Source organism: Myxine glutinosa, chromosome 1, assembly GCF_964187855.1.
Source record: "Myxine glutinosa chromosome 1, kmMyxGlut1.1, whole genome shotgun sequence".
Classification (NCBI taxonomy): Eukaryota; Metazoa; Chordata; class Myxini; order Myxiniformes; family Myxinidae; genus Myxine; species Myxine glutinosa.
The window spans coordinates 218942268-218968698 of NC_136261.1; the positions used below are offsets into that span (position 1 = coordinate 218942268).

General features: G+C 46.6%; 1 protein-coding gene across 4 annotated transcripts in view; it reads right to left on the reverse strand.

The window, feature by feature from the left end:
- Positions 1–335: 335 nt before the first annotated feature.
- LOC137434299 (uncharacterized) overlaps positions 336–26431 on the reverse strand; it is a 155513-nt gene continuing 129417 nt past the window's right edge. For 3 of the 4 annotated variants that reach the window (XM_068127200.2, XM_078783930.1, XM_068127190.2), the window contains 3 exons: positions 15353–15492; positions 14092–14189; positions 336–594 (listed from right to left, as the gene is read on the reverse strand). In XM_068127200.2, the coding sequence (XP_067983301.2) occupies positions 14115–14189; positions 15353–15492 (215 nt within the window). In that variant the 3' untranslated portion in view covers positions 336–594; positions 14092–14114. The remainder of the gene's footprint in view (positions 595–14091; positions 14190–15352; positions 15493–26431) is intronic. The other variant, XR_013624430.1, reaches the window with a different exon arrangement.

Sequence of the window (26431 nt, forward strand, 5' to 3'; positions counted from 1 at the left end):
TTCAGAGGTTCATCAGTGAGTGTTTTAGGTTAAAGAAAATTGAGAATTTTTTTTTTTTTAAATCACTCTATAGTGCTGTACTTGGTCTATGTGAAAGGTAATATTAAATGATCCCTGACCCCATTCCTTTTTGGGTGCAGAGAAGTTTTATGCCCCCACAAAAAAAAAAATCCATTAAAATACGAACAGGATGACAACAGCAACGGGCAACGCCAGGTACGCCAGCTATTATATATTTGAAAGTAAATTCCTACATTTTTGAGAGTAGTTGGTATACATTTCTGAATAAAGTTATGACCAGTTGGTCATTCAAAAATCACCATTCAAAGATGCCATTACATTTGTTTTTTGACTTTATTGAAAACATCTGTAATTTATGTGTGTATTAAGCAATGAAACCAGAGAAAAACATTAATGAAGACAATTTTAAAGCATCAACGTTTTGAAGTGGAATAGTCATCAAAAATGGAAAACAGTAGTCATTAAAAAAAAATTAACTTTCCTCTTCAGAAAGTTTATTTTCAGTATTTTAGATTTCTGCAAAGTCTTAAAATGCTTCCTTGGAGCTCCGGTTTGGTCAAGGATGGTAGTTTCCTGTAAGTAGTAAAAATAAACAGGAAAATGGGATGAAAATACTGAGAACTCATGTTCAAAACCTATACATTATGTCTGGATTTGTCCATTGTCTACGAATGTCGTCATAATTAAAATTAAAGCACACTGATGTCTACTCAGGGTGTGATAATGCATGTGATTTATGGACAAAATCGACTTAAATCTAAACTCGAAAATAGAACTTGAGGAATGTGGCAATTGATATGCCTCCACCCAACCCACTTTTAGATGTCAACCCACTTTTACATTTGATCTCAATTTTTTTTTTGTTGTATACAGGATCGAGGCTCGTGAAAGAGCTAGCATTTATCACACAAAAAATCAAAACAGACACACAAAGTATATAATAAGGGGAGCTATATAATAAGGGGAGCTATATAATAAGGGGAGCGGTAGACAAGATGGGGAGAGAAGGGGAAGCACACAAAACATTTGAGAGCAGGGACATCGGGAGATCTGTGGGAAGGAGAGGGCTTGGGGGGAGGGAGGAGGCGTGGGAAGGAGGTGGGGGTGTGAGAAGTATAAAACACAAGGATACTACAAGGATACTACAAGGATACTACAAGGATACTACAAGGACTTCCAGGAAAAAAGTTGGTATTTCAAAAAAGTGGATCTGGGGTGAAATTAGTGGGGGTATAAAAGATCAAGGTTTTGGATGGGGGAAGATAAGAGATGGTGGTGAACAGCTGTTTTAAAGACCTGGAGGGAGGAGTGGGATTGAAGAGAGTGAGGGAGTTTGTTCCAGAGGCGGGAGAAAAGAGGAATGAAGGAGGGAAGGTGAGCAGAGAGTCTTGATTTTGGCAGTTTAACCATAAGAGGGTTGCAGGCAGATCTTGTGCGATCTGTAGGAATATTTGGGGGACAGAGCCCAGAGAGAACTGGCAGAGCAAGGCCGGAGGTCACATGAGGTCACATGGTCACAATTAAAGGTCACATGAGAGAGAAAAGAGAAAAAAAGCATCAATGCTTCAAACCTGAGTTTAACCCAAAGAGGAGACAATACGAAAATGTCACATGGCAAAGGCTTTAGGCGTGGTTGCAGAAAGCATCCCTATAGACCATGGGCCGAGTCCACTAATTCTGCTTAGTTTTCGAATTCCGCAGTCTACGTCTGAGAAGTACCTGCAAATGTGCTAGATATGTTGAATAAGTGTATATGAACCATAAATGACATGTTCCCACGTTCAAAATTTGCACATTAATTAGCAACGGCCAAAAACAAAGAGGAAGTTAAACTCCATTGCTGAGCACTTCCTTTTCCCTAGCAACGGTTACATAGATGCTTCCAAATCGAGATTTTGAGCAATGCAATCCTCTGATCATGCAAATTTATGATTTTGCAGATCATCTGATGTCAGCAGATATTATTTTGTGGATTATTTCATGTACATAATTCCTATTAGTGTCCATTGCTATGGTAAAAATATCCCTAGCAAACAATATTTCACAAACTGCTTATATGCATCAATTGAATCACTAAAAGTGTAAATCTGCCCTGTAAATTATACCAGCCAGGCTCGAGACATACTGGTATACTTTTGGGACTAGAGATCCCACCCCACATCCCCATTTTTGTAACTTAAAATACAAAAATGAGGCATTAAATGAAACAAATATTAAAGAAACAGAAATAATTATCCCCCATATATTGGGTATGTATACTTGTGTAGTATCCCCATACTACTTTTCTCTATTTTGTCCTCTTGAGATACACACACACACAACATTCTTGTTTATATTCCAAATGATCCTCATTCACTCTTCTTTCTTGTAAATATTCCCTGTTTCCTTCCTCCTTTCTCTCCAAAACACACACACACACACACACACACACACACACACACACACACACACACACACACACACACACACACACACACACACACACACACACACACACACACACACACACACACACACACACACACACACACACACACACACACACATTTTCAATAATCTTAATTCATCCTCTCACACTCTCTCTCTTCCCTCCCCCCCTTCCTACCTCTCTCATTCTCTCTCAAGCTGTGTGCATCCCGATCTGAAACAGCACTAAATAATGTCCAAAGCGACTCAAATATACCATTTATGTTCAGTTCATAAACGGCTCATGTGTATCACATATTCTCTTTGACATGCATATGATATTGCTTATAACAAGTCTTGATGTAAACAGGTTTGTATGAGGATATCATAATCTGAATCATTATACAAACATGTAACTCCTCCAATTCCTTCGACTATCGGCAAGTTGGTGTACATTAAGTACTGTAGTGTACATATAATTTGGTTCAATAATAAATGGGAAAGCATAGATATTGTACTTGGCATGCATATTCATTGTAATTTTTCATATGAAAAACCCGTCCCTACTGGACAAAAGTTCACATTCTTAAACGACATTCATTTTGTTTTACCCCACAGTATAAACAGTTCTCAGCTTAAAGAAAACATAGGTATAATCCTTTAACTTTGCAATGAAATGCATAATTTCCCAGTCTTACATTTGTTACGTGTTACCTCCCCAAACCACAAACCCCTGGTGGAGGAGTCTCGAGAAAAGGTGCCCCTCAGAGTCTCGAGAGTGAACTCGGCAGAAAGATTTGTTATTTTGAGTGTTCTAAAAACCATGGTAAAACCACACCAATGGAATTGTGTAGAACAAAACAAGTAATTGTATTAAGAACTCTCACATACACAATAATAACACTCTTAAAGAAAGTACCATGAAAATATCACTTGCTTCTCATGAACAATACATATGATGGTACTGTAGCGGCTACCGCTGGGTTTACACAATCGCCTTGCACCTACCAAGGACGCGGAGCGATCACCATGCCGGGCTCATCCAGGACCCCCGGGCAGGCCCGTGCTCAACTTGCCAGGCCTCGGCCGGGACGCCCGGGCATGCCCGGGCATGCCCGCCCTCAACTTGCCAGGCCGCCCGGCCACGCCCCCTCTCGCCTTTCCCGGGCAAATGCTCCGGGATAATGTGTGTATATATATTGCTGCCCGATAAACGGGCTTTTCAGAGTACCCGAGTTGTTTTGTGACAATAAAGAAACTCGGACGAATTCCAGCTTTTTGTCGCGTCCATTCTTCCGATTACGTGGGACCACAGCTCCTTCATTGGTGATCTCGTCAGACCGCGGACCGCAGTTCACCTCCGAGCTGTGGGGCGCGGTCGCCCGCAACCTGGGGGTCAAGCTCCACCGTACTACGGCCTACCACCCCCAAGCCAACGGGTTGTGCGAGCGATTCCACCGCTCCATGAAGGCCGCGCTCATGGCCGGCCTTCAAGACGGCGGTTGGGCCGACCGGCTGCCGTGGGTCCTTTTGGGCCTCCGCACGGCCCCCAAGGAGGACCTCCGGGCATCCACCGCCGAGCTTGTCTACGGCCAGGCGCTACGCATCCAGGGCGAATTCGTGCCCGACGCTACCAGTCCCTGGTCCGCAGCTCACCAGCGCTCGGACCTCCATGAGGCCGCCCGACGGTTTGCCCCCGTGCCAACATCCCACCACGGTGACCCCCAGTCCTACGTCCCCCCCAGCGCTTCGCACAGCAGAGTACGTTTTTGTGCATCATGACGCACATCGGGGGCCACTCCGGCCGCCGTACGACGGGCCCTTCCGGGTCCTGCGACGGGACGACAAGTCGTTCGTCATCGACATCGGCGGCAGGTCGGACCGGATTGCGGTGGACCGCCTCAAGCCGGCGCACGTGGACATCGACCAACCGCCACGGTTGGCCCTTCCGCCGCGGCGAGGCCGCCCCCCGTCCACGGTGCCCCCCACTCGACCGCCCACCACCACCCCGGACCCCCCCCCCCCCCACGACCCGCCAGGGGTCGCTTCGGCCGGGTCATCAGGGCCCCCCTCAAATTGACCCTGCCGGTGCAAGTCGATTCTGGGGGGACGTGTGTAGCGGCTACCGCTGGGTTTACACAATCGCCTTGCACCTACCAAGGACGCGGAGCGATCACCATGCCGGGCTCGTCCAGGACGCCCGGGCAGGCCCGCGCTCAACTTGCCAGGCCGCGTCCGGGACGCCTGGGCATGCCCGGCCACGCCCCCTCTCGCCTTTCCCGGGCAAACGCTCCGGGATAATGTGTGTATATATATTGCTGCCCGATAAACAGGCTTTTCAGAGTACCCGATTTGTTTTGTGACAATAAAGAAACTCGGACGAATTCCAGCTTTTTGTCGCGTCCATTCTTCCGATTACGTGGGAGCACAGCTCCTTCAGTACCATCATTCCCCAATACTCTCCAATCAATAAACTCATGATACGCCAAACGTGAGTGGAATGTAACAATTCCAAAGTCCGTGCACGAATCCCCACGATGGGTGAATGTCGAAGTCGTGCAGATCGGCAAGAACAATAGGCCAGTATGGGTGCGGCACTGCGGCTGCAGACGAGGAGTTACGAGGTGTGAGGTCAGGCCAATGGTGGCGAGGGGGAACGATCCCCAAAATGTGAGTGCAATCCACGCCCCACGTCCACCAACGATTTAGCCGATTTCCCCTGCTGATCTTTTTCACCTCTTCTCTTCCGGTTTCTTTGCTGAGTTTTTCTTTTTCCTCCACAAACATTTCTTTTTACCTTTTACTAAAGTCAACTCCATTTCACACAGAAATCTTAACAACAATATTAACTGAAACTAAAAATCCTACAAGTATATAATAACAACAAAGGCAGAAGTGACGAATCCGTAACACATTCCATTTGTAATACAAAATTTTGTATTAATAATCTTTCATTTTCAAATGTAAATGACTCCCTTCTATAGAAGAAGAAAACCACCTTTGGAGGCCATATTTTCCCCGCAGAGCAGGGGTTGGCCTTTTTTGGGCACCATGGTCCCCTTTTTGAAGCAATGTTTTACAGCCGGATGCCCTTCCTGTCACCAACCTTGTTAGTCGCCTCTTGCAACACACAGGGAATTACCAGTGAACTGGTACTCAATTTGCCAACTTTCGAAGGATGACAGGCTGAGTCAACGCCCCAGCGTTAATTCAGCAATCGACCAGGATTCGAACCCATGATCCTAGGATCCCAAGCCGGCACCCTAACCGCTAAGCCAACACCAGGCTTTTATAGAATTCTATAGAAAGTGGTAAAACCTTTGTTGTTAAATGAAGAAAAAAAGAACAAAAACGCAGAGATTTTTGTTGATACAATAACATAATGCATTCCTGTCAATCATATTTGTGCATTCAGTATCAAAACATGAAAATTAAATAATGACTAATAGACAAGTTACAAAAACCCACAGAGTATAAGGAAGTAATTAAGCATCTTCATCTGATTCCAGTGTCAATTTCCTCCTCAATCTGGGTCAAGTGAGAAACAGACGCCTGATTTGCACAGTCTTTACATGAGCACAAATCAGTACATGGAAGCTTGTGGAGCAAACACGAGCACCGCCCTCAAGTACATTGTGTCTTCTTGCAAGAGCAGTGGGCAAGTTCCATTACACTTGATGGTGCTGGAGGAAGACCCATCCAGTCTATGGTGAGCAAACCATCGTCAATCCTCCAGCCATTGTTCTTTGGTGATGGTATTTCTGGTTTGCTGATAAGGCACATCTATCTATAATTCCAGTAATCTCTGTGTGTATGCGACCGCTGTTTCTCGACAACTACCGGTCCGATATACTTGAAACTTGCCAGGTATATTGCTGGGGACCCGAGGATGTGCCTTTTCAAGGTTTCATATTAATCGGACAAGTAGTTACCGAGCTATGTCCAAAAAACGATTCGACCAATCAGAGAGCAGCGAGCTACCGAGCTATGGCGATTTAGCCGTTCGCCGTTCGCTTTGGCTTTGCGAATGGACCAAACCATTTCATGTAAATAGAGGGGGGGGGGGGGTTCTACCGTACTCGCAAGCCGTTCGCTTTGGCTTTGCGAATGGACCAAACCATTTCATGTAAATAGAGGGGGGGGGATATAATTTTAGATATATATATAGTACGGGCATGCCCTAGTCTTGTAAATGGCAGCTTGGTAGTTTGCTCACAATATGCGCTTGTGCAGATCATCTCTGTTTGGAGGCAAGCTTTTCTCTCCACAGCTCCCAGTCTTGAACATTCTGCATCTTGTTTCATTTACATGGCGACAGCCCTTCTGCCCATAGAGTTCACAGGTGTATGTTTCAATGTCTTTATAGAAGGATGGTGGTACTGTAAACGTCATGCCAATCTTTTCAAACGTGGAGCAGTGGTCTTTACTTGATGTCAAGATCTTTGCAGATTTTAGTTTACAGTTACCATACAAAGCACTCACGGTGTCGCATCCAGTAAAACAATGAAATCCTATCAACGCAGAACAAACTTCTTTCCCGAAATGGTCAAATATGCGACGGACAGAAATTGTGCATATATTACTTCCTCTGCCTGTATGGAAGTAGACCTCTGCATATATGTTCTAGCAAAATGCCACACATAGTACCAAGACATCAGTGTCTGCACTGATGATGATGATGTGATCACTGTTACTTGCAGCATACGAATAGTGAAGTACATGTCTCGTATCAGCTTCTTCTTGTGTTGAGAATGGACTTGGGATTGGTAAAACTTCCACACTATTGCCATGCATTTGAATAGAATGACTCTCAATACCATGTCCAACAATAATTGTGATGTTCTCCAGCTAACATCCGAAAAACTAATAAGTTTGTCTGCAGATTGGTCCACCAAATGCATGCAGCACTCCATGTCTACGCGTAGATTTACTCGCTCTTTGTTACATTGCGTTACAACGTCACCCATTGTACGATGACTGTGATTGGCCGATTTGGGTGGAGCCCCTGTTAAAAGCCCTATGATTGGCCAATTAAGAACTAAGCTTACATTGTAGCGACCCATGGGTCCCCCAAGCGAGACCAGCAACAGAATCTCCTTGCTCCAGCCGGTGACGTAACCGGCGGGCAAGCCAAGGTGCCGGGGTGGCCGGTCACGTGACCACCAAAGCGTGCCACGGGTGCGGTTATAATCCTTTGCACCTGTCGGTCACGTGACCACCAAAGCGCGCCTCGCCTAAGAGGCGTGGCTTTCGGCTTCGGTTGTGCTTTCGGGTTGTGATATATATGCAGCCTGATAAACGGGCTTTAGAGAGTTCCCGAGTTGGTTTTTACAATAAACATCTTCTCGGACGAGTTTGTGTCTTGCCCGTCACTTCGTCCGTCTCAAGCAAGAGCCCTGCTCTTCACTGGTGACCCCGACGTGATCTGAACATGCAACCTTCTGATGGTGACCTCCGACTCCGACCTGGTGACCCCCGACTGCCCCCAAACGGATTCGGGGGCTGCGAACGGACACGGCAAGCGCGCCCTAGCCAGGGAAGCCACCTAGGCTGGTGACGCTGGCTTCTGGCGCAGTTTCGACCGTGGTTTCGACATGCCGGAGTTTCGGTAACGACGACGGCCATGACTGAGGTTCGCGCACCGCGCTCGGCTCCTCCTCTACGACCGGAGGGGCGAACCTATTCCAAGACCATCCGAAGGAACGGCTGCTTCGACACCTTCGCGCGCACTGACGTTGGCGGAACGGCTGCTTCGTCACCTTCGCACGCACTGACGTTCGCGGCACGGCTGTTTCGTCGCCTTCGCGCGCGCTGACGTTCGCGGTATGGCCGCTTCGTCACCCTCGCGCACCTACAACTACAACCGCAACTACTTCTACGACCCTGCATCCTCGGGAGGCCCGCGAGGAACCTCGGCAGCCTCCCCCGAGGCCTTGACCAGCCCCTCGGTTGGCTCACCCGCTTTTCGCGTGCACCGCTCGAGCCTTCTCGGCACTGCACCCGCGACCTGCAACCTCGGGAGGCCCGTGAGGAACCTCGGCATCCTCCCCCGAGGCCTTGACCAGCCCCTCGGTTGGCTCACCCGCTTTTCGCGTGCACCGCTCGAGCCTTCTCGGCACTGCACCCGCGAACTGCAACCTCGGGAGGCCCGCGAGGAACCTCGGCAGCCTCCCCCGAGGACTTGCCCGGCCCCTCGGCTGCCCCCCGTCCCACTGCACCCCCCGTCCGACCACCCGCCACCACACCGGACCCCCCCCCCCCCCCCGCAACTGGCCAGGGGTCGGTTCATCCGGGCCCCCCCTCAGGTTGACCTTCCTGGATCAAGTCCATTCTGGGGGGGCGTGTGTAGCGACCCATGGGTCCCCCAAGCGAGACCAGCAACAGACTCTCCTTGCTCCAGCCGGTGACGTAACCGGCAGGCAAGCCACGGTGCCAGGGTGGCCGGTCACATGACCACCAAAGCGTGCCGCGCGTGCGGTTATAATCCTTTGCACCTGTCGGTCACGTGACCACCAAAGCGCACCTCGCCTAAGAGGCGTGGCTTTCGGTTTCGGTTGTGCTTTCGGGTTGTGATATATATGCAGCCCGATAAACGGGCTTTAGAGAGTTCCCGAGTTGGTTTTTACAATAAACATCTTCTCAGACGAGTTTGTGTCTTGCCCGTCACTTCGTCCGTCTCAAGCAAGAGCCCTGCTCTTCAACGTCATCACTTCCCTGAGATCGTCAGCTGCAAGAGTAATTTTAGCGTCCCTTTCTTCAGATTTCTGTCAAATACACGTATGTTTTGAAGATGGGAACATTAATAGACATACTTATAAATATACTCTTGGATCATTAAAGGTCAAATTAAGTACTTCTCTCTTGCAGATCACGGAAAGTAGGAATTTTGGGGCTCGGCCCGTGGTCTATTAAGGGAAAGCTAAGGATTTTCTTAACTTTTCTCTTAAGGATATCCTGAAGTTGAGGATGGTTGCATGTATGAATATCAAGTTTTTCCTTAAATCCTCCCTTAAGGTTAAGGAAGGCCCTCACCCCTACCCCCGCCCAGTCATTGCCTTTTCTCCACCAATTAGAAGCAATCTTTCCTAAGTTACCGAGTATTATACATTGTAAGAAACGTCATGATTCATTGTTTGGGCTGACGTCAGTTTAAACTAATTTGCATACGTAATGAGCACGATCGTGGTTCTACGTGATTTATGGGTGAAGGAAAGATTTCGCTTGGTTTCCTTTGGCTAAGGATTTTCTTAAGTGCTGTTGCCTAAACATCCCTTAGGAAATCCGCAGCTAAGGATTTCCTTGAGGTTAAGGAAATCCGCAGCTAAGGATTTCCTTGAGTTTAAGGAAATCCTTGGGAGCCGTTGCTATGCCAGGCAACCAATCAGATTAGAGATAGGATTCTCGTCCAAAAGCAAGAACACATGATATTAAATAACGCTCGCTATATGTTGCATGGGGAACATGTTTTTTTTTTTTAATGACGCTTGTTATACAGGGTGTTCCACAAAGACCTGGACAACTTTGGATGTTAACATTTTGTACCACAAATGATTAAAGGTGGGCGCGATTCGGAAAATTTTAAGTCCGCTTACCGCTTATCCGCTCCGCCAGCCCGTGTAGTCCGATTCGCTTATCCGCTTCAGCGGCCGAAAATCTTAGTCCGCTTACCGCTTATCCGCTTCGATTCGATTTTTTTAAAGCGCTTCGACGTTTTTAAAGCGATTTTTGACGTTTCTAAAGGGAATTTAATGCTTTTTAAGCCTAAATAGCCATTTCTAACTACTACAAAGACAAACAAAGCTTTTAAGATCAAAAATATACATTTTTATTTAAATAAAATTTATTCAAAATTTATTGAAATAAAGTTTTCCACTCGACTCTACTCTACTCTACAGTTAATTTAAATATAATTTTAATATATGCAAGTTACATTAAAGAAAAATCAATTTGCCCGTCCTTTCCTTGACAAGAGAGTCTACGAGTCAACAGACTAGCAGTCTGTTGACTAGTCCTCGTCTTCCTCCTCCACCTCGTGGGCCTTCTTGAGGATTTGGAGGTTGCCCTTCATGAAGACGACGGCCTCGAAGTTCGGTGCAGCCAGGGCCGACCTCTTAGGCCTGAGGATGTCCGACCCGTAGCTGAACACGCGCTCGACCGAGGCAGAGCTCGGGAGCGGCGTGTTATGCCTGAGAAATAGAGTTACCCAAGCATCACGGAACTCGAGCGGGAAGAGATTGGGCGAGAGCCGAGTTGTTAGGGTTTCACTTATTATTCACTTAAATAAATATTCACAATTCTAGAGTAACGGCTCAGGCTAACAGCTGATTTGGCGAATCGCGATGCGCTTTAATTTTTCGGTAGTCCGCGTACGCTTATCCGCTTCGGTTTCCGGGGGTTGTTCCGATTCGCTTATCCGCTTCGAAAACGTTAGTCCGCTGCAGCGGATAAGCGGACTTTCGAAGCGGACCGCCCACCTTTGCAAATGATACAACGTTACCATTTGAAACAGATACTCAAAGTATTCTTTATTTTCAGGTCTGGTGGTTTCATGTAAAATAAAATGGTGAATCCACAGGAGAAAGCTCAGTGCATCGAATGGTTCATAGGGAAGAGATCCGACACACAAGTTCAGCGTAATTTCCGCACATGGCATGGGAGGAATCCGCCATTGCGGGCTAGTATCAGAGTCCAAGCAAGAGGTTTATGGAGACTAAGTTGTCAGAAACAGAAAATTACTGCTTGACCAAGCAGAAGTGCAGCAGGCATTGAACGAAGTTTGTGAATCATTTCAACAAAATCCCAGAAAATCAATCTGACGTGCATCTGGAGAAGTGGGACTACGAACAACCACTGTACACAGGATTTTGCATAAAAGACTGAAGCTTTACAGCTATAAGCTGCAGACTCTGCAGAAACTCAAACCAAATGATGGACCCAAACGCAAGGCATTTGCCATGGAAATGCTCAGTGTCATAGAGGATGATGAAGAATACCTAAATTAGAACGACACTCTTCGACGTCACATCAACCAATATGCCTCCACCCACATTATTACATCTTACTATAATTCACTAAATGTCCATCCGTCTGTCCGTCCATCCGAAGGTACCGCAAAAACGGCTGAACCGATCGCAATGATATTTTGGGTGGGTAATCCTGGGATCTCCTGGAGTAAAATAGGCTAATTGTTGTTCCAATTTCAGCTTTGGCCTCCAGCATTTTCAGGTTTGGACTCCCGCATAATGTTATTTTCCCGGGTGCCGCACAAACGGCTGCACCGATCGCTGCACAGCTGCACCGATCGGACTCGGTGACCTCAGACAAAGACCTTTTATAAGGACATGGGTTGAATCCCTGCTTGAGAGAATGCCAACCCCCCTCCCCCACCATCACGGCCGTCTCTCCAATTCAATCCCACGAGATATGCGGATAGGACGACCCAAAACCAATTATCTTCTTTTCGATTTGTATATAAACATCATTAAAAGTAAATAATGACCTCGGCCAAAGTTCAAACGATGTGGGTTTAATCTCTACATGAGAGAATTCAACATAGCTATTTGGGCGGTGTATAAGCCAACAGATCGCTGTCTCATCGATCTTGCCGAGGCCGTAACACCGATCGGCTCAAAATCCTTTTAACTGTTGACTTGGTAGTTTTTACAATGAAGGAAACATTAACAGTTGTGAAAAATTTATTTTGTGATTAATTTGTGATTGGAGATATGTTGTTTGGAATGAAAAAAAGATATCGAGTTCATGTGAATGACGACATGCCGTGATGGTTTCTACTTTCTGAACGTGAACTTCGCGGATCGCCATATGCAGATTCGCCACTGACCCACGATCGATGTTTCTATATGTGAACGTACACGTTTGTTTGCGAACGGGTACGTTTTTCATGGAAGTCCTTCACGAACTTGCTGTCCATGTCTGATGTGCGACTGAAGGTGCTACAGGAATGTGGAATTTATTGGTTTCATGCTTTAGCATTCGCCGTATCTGCATTGCCTGTTTGCTTCTGGCCTCCCACCCGTGCGTAGCACGGGTATCTCACTAGTCATTATAATACTAGAACGGCACTCAGTCGAGCGCATACCTCCACCAGGCTGAACAGTTTACATTTTGTGTCCCACTGATAGGCTGGATCTGGATTTGGACCTGAACCAAAATCTAATCGGCTCGTTCTCGTCACCGAACCAATTCATCCACCAAGGTTTGCCATAACTCGTCCACAACCTTTTCAAATATCATGTTATTTATCACTTTTCGCCCAATTTCTCAATGGTGAAGAATCACTTAAGAATTAAATGATTCTCATATCCGAATCCATTTTCAGATCTTCACCAAAATCGAATCTATTCATTCTTGCAACACACCCAACCGGTCCACCAAGTTTCTTCCAAATCCGTCCATAACTTTGAGATATTCTGCTATATATCGTTTTTGGCCCCATCTCCCAATGGTGAAGAACCACTTTAAAAATCCTACTAGCTGGATCCGAATCCAGATCTTCACCAAAATCTAATCATTTCGTCCTTGTCACATGCACGACATCCCTGCCAAATTCCGTCCAAATCCGTCCACAACTGTTTGAGATATCTTGTTCACAGACAGACAAACAAACAGGCAAGCAGGGGTGAAAACATAACCTCCACCACCGTTGATGGTGGAGGTAGTTAGAACAACACTCTTCGACGTCACAACGTCAACAGATATGCCTCCGCCCACATTATTACATCATTATAATACTTGTACCAAGTTTGATTAAAATCCATTCAGTTGTTCTCAAGTTATCCCAATTTTTACCTGACCTGTTGATGCAATCATCCAATCAGTTCATCTTTGCATCATATATACTTATACCAAGTTTGTTCAAAATCCCATCATTTGTTTACAAGTTGGTGCGGTAACATAATTTTTACTCAACATGACCTCTGACCTCAAGCTCTAATCAGTTCATCTTTACTTTATGATGCATACCTGCACCAAGTTTGACTAAGATCCCTTCAGCCGTTGTTAGGTTAGGTTATCATGGTAATGAAGTAATTGTAACTTAACATGACCTCTGATCTTTGACCTCTTGACCCCAAAATTGAATCAGTTTATCTTTGCATCATATATAATTACACCAAATTTGGTGAAAATCCCATGACTGGTTCACAAATTAGCTCGGTAACATAATTTTTATCTGACGGGACATCTGACATTTAACCTCTTGACCCCAAAATCGAATCGGTTAATCTTTCCATCATTATACATACCTGTACAAAGTTTGAATGTGATCCCTTCAGCTGTTCTCAAGTTATAGACCTATTACAGAATTTGCTTGTAATTAACGAGTAACAACACTGGGACAACAGATAGATAGCGTACTTGTCAAGCAAGTAACTATCTACATGACATTTACATAAGGCCAGTTTATTAATGTTGGTTGTCGGTTGAAAGAGTGAGGAAAATAAAGATTAGAACTTAATTATTCGTGTTATTACACAAATCAACCTTTTCCCACGAGTAAAAAAATGAAAATACAAGCTACAGGTCCAAAGGTCTCTTCACTTTTATGCAAGTACAAATCTGATATACTCTACAATTAAGGTGCATGTACATGTTTTCTTTGTACAGATAGAAATTCATGATGTGGAAAGAAATCAAAGTTCTGACCTTGAGAAGTGCTTCTTGTCATCTTAAAAGGGGGGGCTACGGATTTGCTGATGGTCTGTTTCCCACAAAATATCAGCTGGGTATTTGTCATCGAAATTCTGCATGTCACACACTTAAAATGAGCTACAAAGAAAAACCTGAAGAATCTCACACATCTGAAACTACAGCATTTGATATGAAACAACTAGAATGACTGCATTGTGGTCACAACCAACCTCCACCTCCTCCACGGCTGATTGAGAAACGCACATTTAAAGCAATCTTTAAAGAGGAACGGCACAATTGGGAAACACGTTGTTAATGCGCTATTAAAAGATCAACTCAACACCTCTTATGGATGCGCACAGTTATATCAGAACGAACTGATTCGTCATGGGTCCCATATGGGGCCGTTCAAAAATTCCGTAACGCTATTTTCTTATATAGGCAAATACCGTGCATGCTGACGGGCTTGATTAAAACTTACTAATAATTTTTATTCGACATATGATTAGATTTTTCAGGGTCCCTCATCGTGAGTAACATATGACTCGAACAAAACAAAGCCACTGGAAATCTGACATAACAAACCCGGACAGTGTATAATCAGCAAATGCCTACAGGCTGAATGTCTGAGGTACACCAGAAAATCAAGATGGTGGCCATATTATTTTGTCTGGGTGCCATGACGAGTGGAGTCGAGCAACAAATATGGGTGGGAACCTGCAGCTTTTCCGACCAATGGGTACAAATGGGACCAATGGGTTGAAAGGGAGCAGGATGGGTTAAGCTAGGAGGGGATGTGTGAGGAGCCGAGATGGAGAGGAAAACCTGAGGGCGAGGGATGGGGAAAGCTGATAGGGAGAGGGATGGGAAAGTTGATAGGGTGCAGGACAGGGAAGGCTGAGAGGGTGTGGAACTAGTGTGAAGTTAAGACGGGGTGGGGGTGATGGGGTACACAGAAAGAGGGGACATGAAGTGGAGGGATGCTGAAGAGGAATTGAAATCATTAAATAGTTTCACAGCCGATACGAGTAGCACGATTGGCTTGATACGTTGTCAAAAGATATTCCAACATGGCACAATTGTTAGATTTCTCCAACAACAACAAAACATATCATGAAGTTTCATTCACAGCTAACCAATGGGATTTCTTTTCTTTTCAGGGGTCATCTACATATTGCGCTTACACATTGTGGAGGGAGGTTCGTAGAGATCATTTTCACTGTGCAAAAAAATTACATGACTATACTTTCTCACCACCTCTCAAATTTATATTCACCTTTGACTGAGGAGACTTCAAAGCCAGATGTCTAAATGAACAGGGAAGTGGAGAGCATTTTTGTTCATCTGTTGCTTGACATCCCTTCACGTTCCAATATGGACTGTAAGGACTCGCCATATGCAGGGACACTTGATTCGCTGGAAGGCGATTTGGGAAAGTAGCACAATAAACAATGTGTGAGGAACCTCAGATGGACTCAAAAGGAAATTTAAGATTTGTAAGCTGGTTCTACCACTTGTTTAACCTGCAATTGGTTCTCCCATTTGTGACTTTTATCAATTTTTCTGAGATGGTATTTTTAATGCATTTTTTGATTCGGAGAATAACATGCAAAATTTATGAAACGCTTCACATTTACGAAAACTTCAAACGCTTCGCCTATCAGACTGTTATAAATGCAATGGGTATAAACCATATTTGTAACAATATACAAAAAGTCCCTTCACATCACACTTTATAAACATATCACCTCATTATTTAATCATGGGTGGAAGAGTAATGGTGAAAATTATTTTTTCATTAAGGAGCAATTGGATTTGTGTTGTGTGGATTTATTGGGATAAAAATTCATTTATTGGAATAAAAAAAAAAGAAGCTTTATTGAACTTAAAGGTGTATTATTATTATTATTAATTATTATTATTATTATTATTAATATATATATATATATATATATATATATATATATATATATATATATATATATATATATATATATATATATATATATATATACATATATACATACATACATACATACATGTATATATATATATATATATATATATATATATATATATATATATATATATATATATATATATATATAATAATAATAATAATAATAATGCATTTATTTTATATAGCGCTTTTCAGGAAGCCCAAAGACGCTTTGACAGAGTGCAAAACATAATGCATAGCAAAACATAAAGACAATTGCAAAAAAAGAAGAATCAATAGGGAAATATTCAAAGCACAAAGGAGGGAGAAGGAGAGGAGATAGTCAGGGGTTAGATGCTGTGGGTTAAATGTTGAATGCAGTGTTGAACAGGTGGGTCTTGAGTGATGTTTTGAATGTGGTGAGTGAGGAGGAGTCTCTGATGGTGTGAGGTAGTGAGTTCCAGAGGGTGGGAGCAGCGATGGAGAAGGCCCTGTCCCCCCAGGATCTAAATTTGGTCCGGATGGGGGGGGGTCAGGAGGTTGGTACCAGCAGAGCGGAGGTTGCGGGTGGGAGTGTGTCTGGAGAGGAGGTCAGCCAGGTAGGATGGGGCCAGGTTATGGAGGGCTTTGTAGGTCAAGAGGAGGATTTTGTACTGGATTCTCTGGGAGATGGGGAGCCAGTGAAGCTTGTAAAGGACGGGGGTGATGTGGTCACGGGTCCGGGAATGGGTGAGTAGACGGGCAGCGGAGTTCTGAATGTATTGGAGTTTATTGGTGATTGTTGAGGGTGAACCATAAAGGAGGCTATTGCAGTAGTCCAGACAGGAAGTGATGAAGGCGTGGATGAGGGTTTCTGCAGCCACGGAGGAGAGGGATGGACGGAGACGGGCGATGTTTTTCAGGTGAAAGAGGGCTGTCTTTGTGATCTGTTTAGTGTATTTGTCGAAGGAGAGGGTTTGGTCAAAGATGATGCCAAGATTCCGGATGTGAGGGGAGGTGGATACTGGGAAACCGTCGATGTTGAGGGCAAAGTTATGGGTGGACTTGGTGAGCGTTTTTGGGCCAATGATGATTATTTCAGATTTATCACAGTTAAGTTTGAGGAAGTTGATTTGAAGCCAGGATTTTATTTCAGTGATGCAGTTTGTCAGAATAGAGTGGGTGGCGGTGGAGATGGACTTGGTGGAGATGAAAAGCTGGATGTCATCGGCGAAGCAGTGGAATTGGAGACCATGACGGCGGATTAAGTGACCGAGGGGGGACAGGTAAAGGATGAAGAGGAGGGGGCCAAGAACTGAACCTTGGGGGACACCTTGGGGGAGGAGAGCAGTGGGGGATTTGCAGTTATTGATGGAGATGAACTGACGTCTGTCAGAGAGATATGATTTAATCCAAGAGAGGGCAGTGCCGGTAATGTTAAAGGTGGTTTCAAGTCGGGTGAGGAGGATGGTGTGATCGATGGTGTCAAAGGCGGCGCTGAGGTCGAGGAGGATGAGAATGTTGAGGTTGCCAGCGTCAGAGGAGAGGAGAAGGTCGTTGGTGATTTTGAGGAGAGCAGTTTCAGTACTGTGGTTGGAGCGGAATCCGGATTGGAATGTTTCATACAGGTTATTGGCAGAGAGGTGATGTTTGAGTTGAGTGGCTACAGCGCGTTCCAAAACCTTTGACAGAAAGGGTAGGTTGGAGATGGGTCTGAAGTTATTTAAGGTGTCAGGGTTTAGTCCAGGTTTTTTCAGAATGGGGGTAACAGCAGCAATTTTGAGGGATGGTGGGACGATGCCTGTAGACAGGGAGGAGTTTATTGTTGCAATGATAAGTGGAGAGAGAGCAGGAAGGGAGGCCTTGACAAAGCTGGAGGGGATGGGGTCAAGAGTGCAGGTGGCAGTTTTCATTCCGATGAGGAGTTCAGAGAGGTCAGTAGGGGAGACTGGGGAGAATTGAGACAGGGGATGGCAGGATAAGGGGGGGCAGGTGGTTTGAGGGGGAGCGGGTGCGGCGGTGGTCAAGCTGTTGTAGATGTTTTCAATTTTGCGTTGGAAGAATGAAAGGAAGGAGATGCAGTTGTCTATTGTGAATGACTGGGTGGTGGTGTTCAGGGGGCTGAGGAGTTTGTTTATTGTAGAGAAGAGTGCTTTTGGGTTTCCGGAGCCAGAGTGGATAATTTGAGAGTAGTAGGCGGAGCGGGCGCGGGAGAGGGCATCTTTATAGTGTTGTATGTGGTCCTTGTAGGCCTGGGAGTGAACTGTGAGACCTGTTTTATTGCGGAGTCTTTCAAGTTGGCGAGCACGAGTTTTCATCAGGCGGAGTTCAGGGGCAAACCAGGGAGCAGAATGGGTGAAAGAAACTGTTTTGGTTTTTATAGGCGCAAGTTGGTCAAGGCAGGAGGAGAGAGTGTGGTTGTAGTAGTCAGTGAGGTCAGAAGGGGTGTGGAGGTCAACGAAGGGAGAAGTGGACATTTTTTCAGAGAGGGTCGATGAGAATGAGGCAGGTGAAAGAGCGTTTAGCTTACGGAAGTTGATAGTGCGATAATGCCTTGGTGCTGGGGTGGGGATGTTGATGGTCAGAGTGATGGCTAGGTGGTCAGAGAGAGTGAGGTCGGAGCCAGAGAGATGGTGCAAAATTAGTCCAGTAGAGCAGACAAGGTCCAAAATGTGACCACGGTTATGGGTAGGAAAGTTGACATGTTGAGTGAGGTTAAAGCAGGTGAGTAAATCAGTGAAGTCAGTGGTTAGCGTGGAGTCAGTGGAGTCCATGTGGATATTGAAATCACCAAGGAGGAGGATTGAGGGGGAGAGGGAACATAGCTGGGTCAGAAAGTAGAAGAAGTCAGACAGGAATGATGGGTGTGGTTTGGGAGGGCGGTAGACAACAGCCATGACTGACTGTGTGTGACCAGAGAGTTTAAAAGCCAGGTGTTCAAATGATGGAGCAGATGAGATGGAGATGAGGTTGGTCTTGATGTCTTGTCGGTGAATAACGGCAATTCCACCACCTCGGCCCTCCGAGCGTGGTTTATTGATGTAAGAATATCCATTGGGTGTGGTGAGGTTGAGCGTGTAGTAGTCCAGTGGTTGTTGCCAGGTCTCAGTGAGACAGAGAAAGTCCAGTTTATTTTCCAGGATGTAGTCGTTCAGGATGAGGCAATTGTTGTTGAGGGACCGGGTATTGAACAGGGTGAGCTTGATGTTGTTTTGTACGGCGGGTATGAATCCAGGTGATTTGGCCAGGGTTCGCAGACAGGAGGTGCGATTTTGTGCGTTGTTGTGACCAGGTGTGTTGGGACGATGAGTGGGAGTGCGCTGAGCCGACCAGAGGATGGGGATGGAGTGACCTGATTGTAAATAAACAAACTTACGACCGGAGCCACGGTGAATGTACCTGGGTCGACGCAGGAGTCCATTCGATTTGATTGCAGAGATGCATGATGGGGTGGAGCGGGTTTTAAGCAGGAGAAGCCTTGCGGCGGAGTACCGCAGAGCCATGCCAGCAGGAGCGAAGGGACAAGCACGAGGCCAAGGGTGAGGAGGCGAAACAATCGACACAACCCACGGGAGTGGGCCCGAGGAAACAGCGAAGGAGCCGAGCAGGTGAAGCCAGGAGCAGAGCCGGGACCATGCAGAGGGCAGACAGGAGCGAAGAGACGAGCACGAGGCCAAGGTTGAGGAGGCAAAGCGGCAAATGCAGCGGCAAACGACCGCCGCCGCTAATCAAGATCACGGCGGCAAACCGCCACCACCGCCGCTGCAAACAATGGGCGGCACAACCCACGAGAGTGAGCCCGAGGAAATAGCGAAGGAGCCAAGCAGGTGAAGCCAGGAGCAGCAGAGCAGAGCCGGGACCGTGCAGAGGAAGACTCAATGGCCAAAAATCCGCCACGACCACCAGGAAAGCAAGATACGGACAATGGTCCAGTCAGAGAAGCGGCGAGCAAGTGACGCCAGCGTCCTCTCACGACCGGACCGGAAACGGAAAATCAAAATGTTATATATATATAAATTATATATATATATATATATACATACATAGTAAGAAAAGAGAATGTGTGTCAGTTATGTCAGTCAGTCCGTGCCTCCTCCATAACTCCAAAACGATGAAACCCAGCGGACCGAAACGTTGCATGCATAATAAGGGGAACTCCAAAGGAGTGCATGAATGAAAACCTCACATTATTTATTTGATTAAAGATTCGCATTATTTATTTGAATCTCCTTCACGCTTTGCCGGTCGTTTCTCGTGTGCGGTTTGTCTCTCGTTCAGCCTTTTCTGCGTCTTCTGGCTCTGTGCTTTCACTCTCTTCCTTATATCCTCTCCTTCAATCCTTGCACACCTTCGCATTTCATGCTCCCACATCTGATAGCTCCGTCGCTGGACATTGTGTCCCACCTACGAAACTCCGGTGCCCTGTCAGGAAACATAGTCATTACATGCCGCGAGGGACATCACAACACCGCAGGGAATCTCCGGCACCCTGTCAGGAGGCACATTCCGTACGTGCCACGAGCGACATCACAGCACCGCGAGGAAATACCGGGCCGCGGCTGTGTCAGGTACAGTAGGGGAGTGAGCTCAGACGGTCCTAGTTTCAGTCAGGACATGGGAGCGAAGTGGAAGGTGTTAGGCGTGCTTGGGGTCTATTCTTTCCCCATCATCTTTGCCACAATCACAGCCCATCGTTCTTTGTCAATCACACATCTCTCCCTTCCAGATTGGATGCATGAAGCAGGCATACTGTTACGGATTCATCACTTCCATTGTTGTGGTTTTCATCCACTTGAAACATTTCTGGTTCCATGTATTATTATTATTGTGGTTCGAGGGAAATGACGGTTATTGTTGTTAAAAGGTTAATGTTTTAAATGAAACCGGAACTGGACGACGACGAGGCGGAAGGGGAGAAAAAGAGGGCGGGGCGGGGCGAGTCGAGTCGAGTCGAAGGCCGCGCTGCTCCGAGTTCTGAAGCGAACGTTGGCGAGCAAGAGTCACGTACTTTGGATTTCCTGGGAAAACGGAATTCCTGCGATAAAGTTGTTATCGCTGTGACTGATCATCCTGCATGTCAGGTTTGGCGTTGGATTCCGAAGAATCATCGCCGGGTCGTTGCGACTCGAGAACGAGCCGTCGGCCATTTTGACTCGCACGCTTCGCGCGTGGAGCAAACTTTCCTTGCCTCGTCAGCCGTTTCCACCGTTTTCAGACGTATCTGTGGTGTGTGTGTGCACCGAGGCTTTTGACGATTCCTTTGCGGCTCGCCGACGGTGAACAGTGAAAGTTCATACCTGGAGGGCGCCTTTGGATTTCCCAGTCGCTGCGAGTGCGCCTTTGTGCCACTGTAACCGCGTGACCCTTTTCTCCGCTTTGGCCGCGTGCGCCTTTGTGCCGTTTTGGGCGGCGTGACTGTACCTGTCATTTGAATGAGATTCTGGTTTCGATTCGACATCGTTCCGTTGATCACTGGAGGGGATCAACTCTGAGCTCGAAGACGGGAATATAGAGACATTGGGGAATGTTCTTTTTCACTCACTTGGAGCACAGTGAGTTACCTTATGCATGCTAGCTGATGGTACCATCCTAGGAGATATATTGATTTTACTCTTGATTCCTATTATTGTTGTACTGTTATTCTTGTGTGATTTTTAATGCAATATTTGTGTGTAATATTGGTGTTTGTATTATTTGCCATTGGTGTAGTTTCACCATTGATTTTTGACACAAGATAACATATTTTTCTGCCGTGACTCCTTTCGGGGCTCGGAGGTACACCGTGACCAGGGGGTCGGGGAGGAGCACGTAACACATACGTACTGTAGTGTTATGTCATTGCAGATGAGGATCCGAGGATGGGAATGTCACGGAGGGAATTAAGGGAATGCATCAGTGCTGTAACGATTGTACACATATGCCATTTCATCGTTTTTATCTGCCTGTAAATGTCTGCTTGGCCTACCGTTGGAGATACTTGCATTGTTGTTAGAGATAACAAAGGCCATTTCTTTAAGAAACCTAGTCTTGATTTATTTTGTCCGTTTCAATGGCAACATAAGACTGCTGATGCGTTTTGCCAGCTTGGATTTGTTATCAAAGTTCTATATCGGGTGCCGTTACATGCCGTCGGTTTCACTCAGCCGACTGACTAAGGTCTGTTGCGTAACCGACGGGACGGTCTCCATTTGCCTCGCTCAACTCACCGGAACGGTAAAACGACCTTGGGCAGGAATATTCGGCCAGAATTGAGTCACAAACGGCATCCGTGGTCTTTGACACACCATCTTCTTGGAGTTATCCAGAGGTGATGCCCACGAAAAACCACATTATTATTAAATCCCGTTTAAAATCACAATAAACCCAGGTTGTAATAAATGTTCATTTTTCATCAATCATCCACTTTCTAAATTCCCCCCTCACCCCTCCCCTTCAAAACTCCCCCCTCACCCCTCCCCTTCAAAACTCCCCCCTCACCCCTCCCCTTCAAAACTCCCCCATCACCCCTCCCCTTCAAAACTCCCCCCTCACCCCTCCCCTTCAAAACTCCCCCCTCACCCCTCCCCTTCAAAACTCCCCCCTCACCCCTTCCCTTCAACCCCCCCCCCTCACCCCCCCACCCTTCCTCTTCTAAACTCCTCCGCCCCCACCCTTCCTCTTCTAATCTCCCCCCTACAATCTCTCTCCAAATCTCCCCCCTACCACCTCCTCAAAGCTGCCTCCTCCCCACTTCCTCTCACTTCCATCACATACCTCCACCTCCTCCAACTTTCGACTATGCTCTGCTCCCCCCCTCCAACAACACCTCACTGTGCCTCTTCCCATCACCATCAAACCCTTTGTCCTCCTCATCCTTCCCTCTCTCCTAACTCTTCTGCAATCTCCGACCCACTATCAACAGCTCTCCCGACCTCCCCCTCACCTCTCATCTTACCCTACCCCTCCCCTCCCCTGTCATGTACCCGATGCTCCCCCTCCCTCTTCCTTAATGGTATGGACATCAAACATCCAGGGCCTTCACCATCCAACAAACATCCATTCAGCCTTCGGCTTCATGGAATACAGCACCAGATCATAGATATTTTCCCATATTCCGTGAACAAGCAGGGGTAAGCAATTAAAATACATAGGGTAATGGTAGATGTCCTTTTTCATGTGTATTGAAAGATTTATTGTAGAAAAGTTCACTTTTAGCAAGCATCCTGAACATTTTTCTTGATGAATCTTGAAGCATCGTGCTCCATCAAGGTCCTTTTCATACAGCAATGAGGTTCCCAGCATGTCCTGGTTTCTTCTTTGGCAGTGCAGGAATGAATGAATGAATGAATGATCGTTTTAAGGCCATTTTCCCCGCGAGAGCGGGGGTTAGCCTTGCGGGCCCCATGACAATCATGGTTCCCTGTTTGAGGCAATGTTTTTATGGCCGGATGCCCTTCCTGACGCCAACCCTTGGTTGCCTCTTACGATGCGCAGCGATACGGTGCACCTATTCTAAATCGGGGTGCACACCGTAATCATTCATCCCAGCAAGCTGGTACTCAATTTGCCGACCTCGGAAGGATGACAGGCTGAGTCAACCCCCCTGGCGTTAATTCAGCGATCGACCGGGATTCGAACCCAGGATCCTAGGATCCCAAGCCGGCACCCTAACCGCAAAGCCAACACCAACACCAGTGCAGGGCTGCGCGATATTTTCATAGAGGCTGGCATAATCGCAGAAGGGTCAGTAAACAGGGTACTACAAGGAGACCACTGGGAGCGAGGTCTACTATATGCCCATTCTCAAGCAGCAGCGGTCCCTCGAGTGACGAGGCTTGCTTCGATCTCTCCACGGCATCAAAGTTGAGTGTTTTCCCATTCGTGTCTTTGTCAAGTTTGCGCTGGGTATTTTGTTGTGCATGTGTTATTGTGCGTTTCTATTTGGTTTTGTGGTTGTTGCGGATTTGTGTGTAATTAGTCGTTTTTTTTGTTCGCGCCTCGTGCGCGGCCTTGTCTCTCCGGGCTCCCTCCCCCCCCCCCCCCCCCCCGTCAGTGTTTTGTGAATATGGGTTCTTTCCTTCATAGTATTTGCTTGTTTCTTTGATTTTCTTTTCTCCCCCCTACCTCTCACGAACATCTTACCCTTTGTCCAGCGTTTTGAAAACAGAACGAACAAATAAACAAAAAAAATGTCGATATTAATTCTCTCTCCTCCCGGACACGTGCTTGTTCGCTCTCCTCCTCGTCTCGACTTGTGCCCCGCCCCCTATATCTCGTTTTTCTTCCACCTCTGCTCCTGCTTTCTCAAATCCACGTTCTCACTTAGGGGCTTTTCCCAGATTGTTTTTCATGGTTTTGTTTAAATATTATTTTAATATGTTTAAACCGCAGCCGTGATACTGACGCCGCCCTCCCCCACTCCCCAGAATTTCCATGTTTTAAACGTTTCCCAGTGTGTATCCTGGATTAGAATAGGTACACCGTATCCCTGCGTGTCGTAAGAGACGACCAAGAGGGTTGGCGTCAGGAAGGGCATCCGGCCATAAAAACATTGCCTCAAAAAGAGAACCATGACAATTACAACTACATATGCAACATCATTTGCAACATCAAGCTCACTCTGTTCAATACCCGGTCCCTCAACAACAAAAGCCACATCCTGAACGACTACATTCTGGACAATAAACTGGACTTTCTCCGTCTCACTGAAACCTGGCAACAACCTCTGGACTACTTCTCACTCAACCTCACTACACCCAATGGATATTCAAACATCAATAAACCACGCTCGGAGGGCCGAGGTGGTGGAATTGCCGTAATTCACCGACAAGACATCAAGACCAGCCTCATCTCCATCTCATCTGCTCCATCATTTGAACACCTGGCTTTTAAACTCTCTGGTCACACACACTCAGTCATGGCAGTCGTCTACCGCCCTCCCAAACCACACCCATCATTCCTGTCTGACTTCTCCTACTTTCTGACCCAGCTCTGTTCCTTCTCCCCCTCAATCCTCCTCCTCGGTGATTTCAATATCCACATGGACTCCACTGACTCCACAATAACCACTGACTTCACTGATTTACTCACCTGCTTTAACCTCACTCAACATGTCAACTTTCCTACCCATAACCGTGGTCACATTCTCGACCTCGTCTGCTCCACTGGACTAATTTTGCACCATCTCTCTAGCTCCGACCTCACCCTCTCTGACCACTCAGCCATCACGATGACCATCAAAATCCCCACCCCAGCACCAAGGCATTATTGTATTATCAACTTCCGTAAGCCAAACTCTTTCACCTACCTCATTCTCATCCACCCTCTCTGAAAAAATGTCCACTTCTCCCTTCATTGACCTCCACACCCCTTCTGACCTCACTGACTACTACAACCACTCTCGCCTTCTGCCTCGACCAGCTTGCGCCTATAAAAACCAAAACAGTTTCTTTCACCCATTCTGCTCCCTGGTTTACCCCTGAACTCCGCCTGATGAAAACTCGTGCTCGCCAACTTGAAAGACTCCAAAATAAAACAGGTCTCACAATTCACTCCCAAGCCTACAAGGACCACCTGCAGCACTACAAAGATGCCCTCTCCCGCGCCCGCTCCGCCTACTACTCTCAAATTATCCACTCTGGCTCCGGAAACCCAAAAGCACTCTTCTCTACAATAAACAAACTCCTCAGCCCCCTGGACACCACCACCCAGTCATTCACAGTAGACAACTGCATCTCCTTCCTTTCATTCTTCCAAAGCAAAATTGACAACATCTACAACAGCTTAACCACCACCGCACCTGCTCCCCCTCAAACCACCTGCCCCCCCTTATCCTGCCAACCCCTGTCTCAGTTCTCCCCAGTCTCCCCTATTGACCTCTCTGAACTCCTCATAGGAATGAAAACTGCCACCTGCACTCTGGACCCCATCCCCTCCAGCTTTGTCAAGGCCTCCCTTCCTGCTCTCTCTCTCCACTTATCACTGCAACAATAAACTCCTCCCTGTCTACAGGCATCGTCCCACCATCCCATAAAATTGCTGCTGTTACCCCCATTCTGAAAAAACCTGGACTCAACCCTGACGCCCTAAATAACTTCAGACCCATCTCCAACCTACCCTTTCTGTCAAAAGTTTTGGAACGCGCTGTAGCCACTCAACTCAAACATCACCTCTCTGCCAATAACCTGTATGAAACATTCCAATCCGGATTCTGCTCCAACCACAGTACTGAAACTGCTCTCCTCAAAATCACCAACGACCTTCTCTCCTCTGACGCCGGCAACCTCAACATTCTCATCCTCCTCGACCTCAGCGCCGCCTTTGACACCATCAATCACACCATCCTCCTCACCCGACTTGAAACCACCTTTAACATTACCGGCACTGCCCTCTCTTGGATCAAATCTTACCTCTGACAGACGCCAGTTCCTCTCCATCAATAACTGCAAATCCCCCACT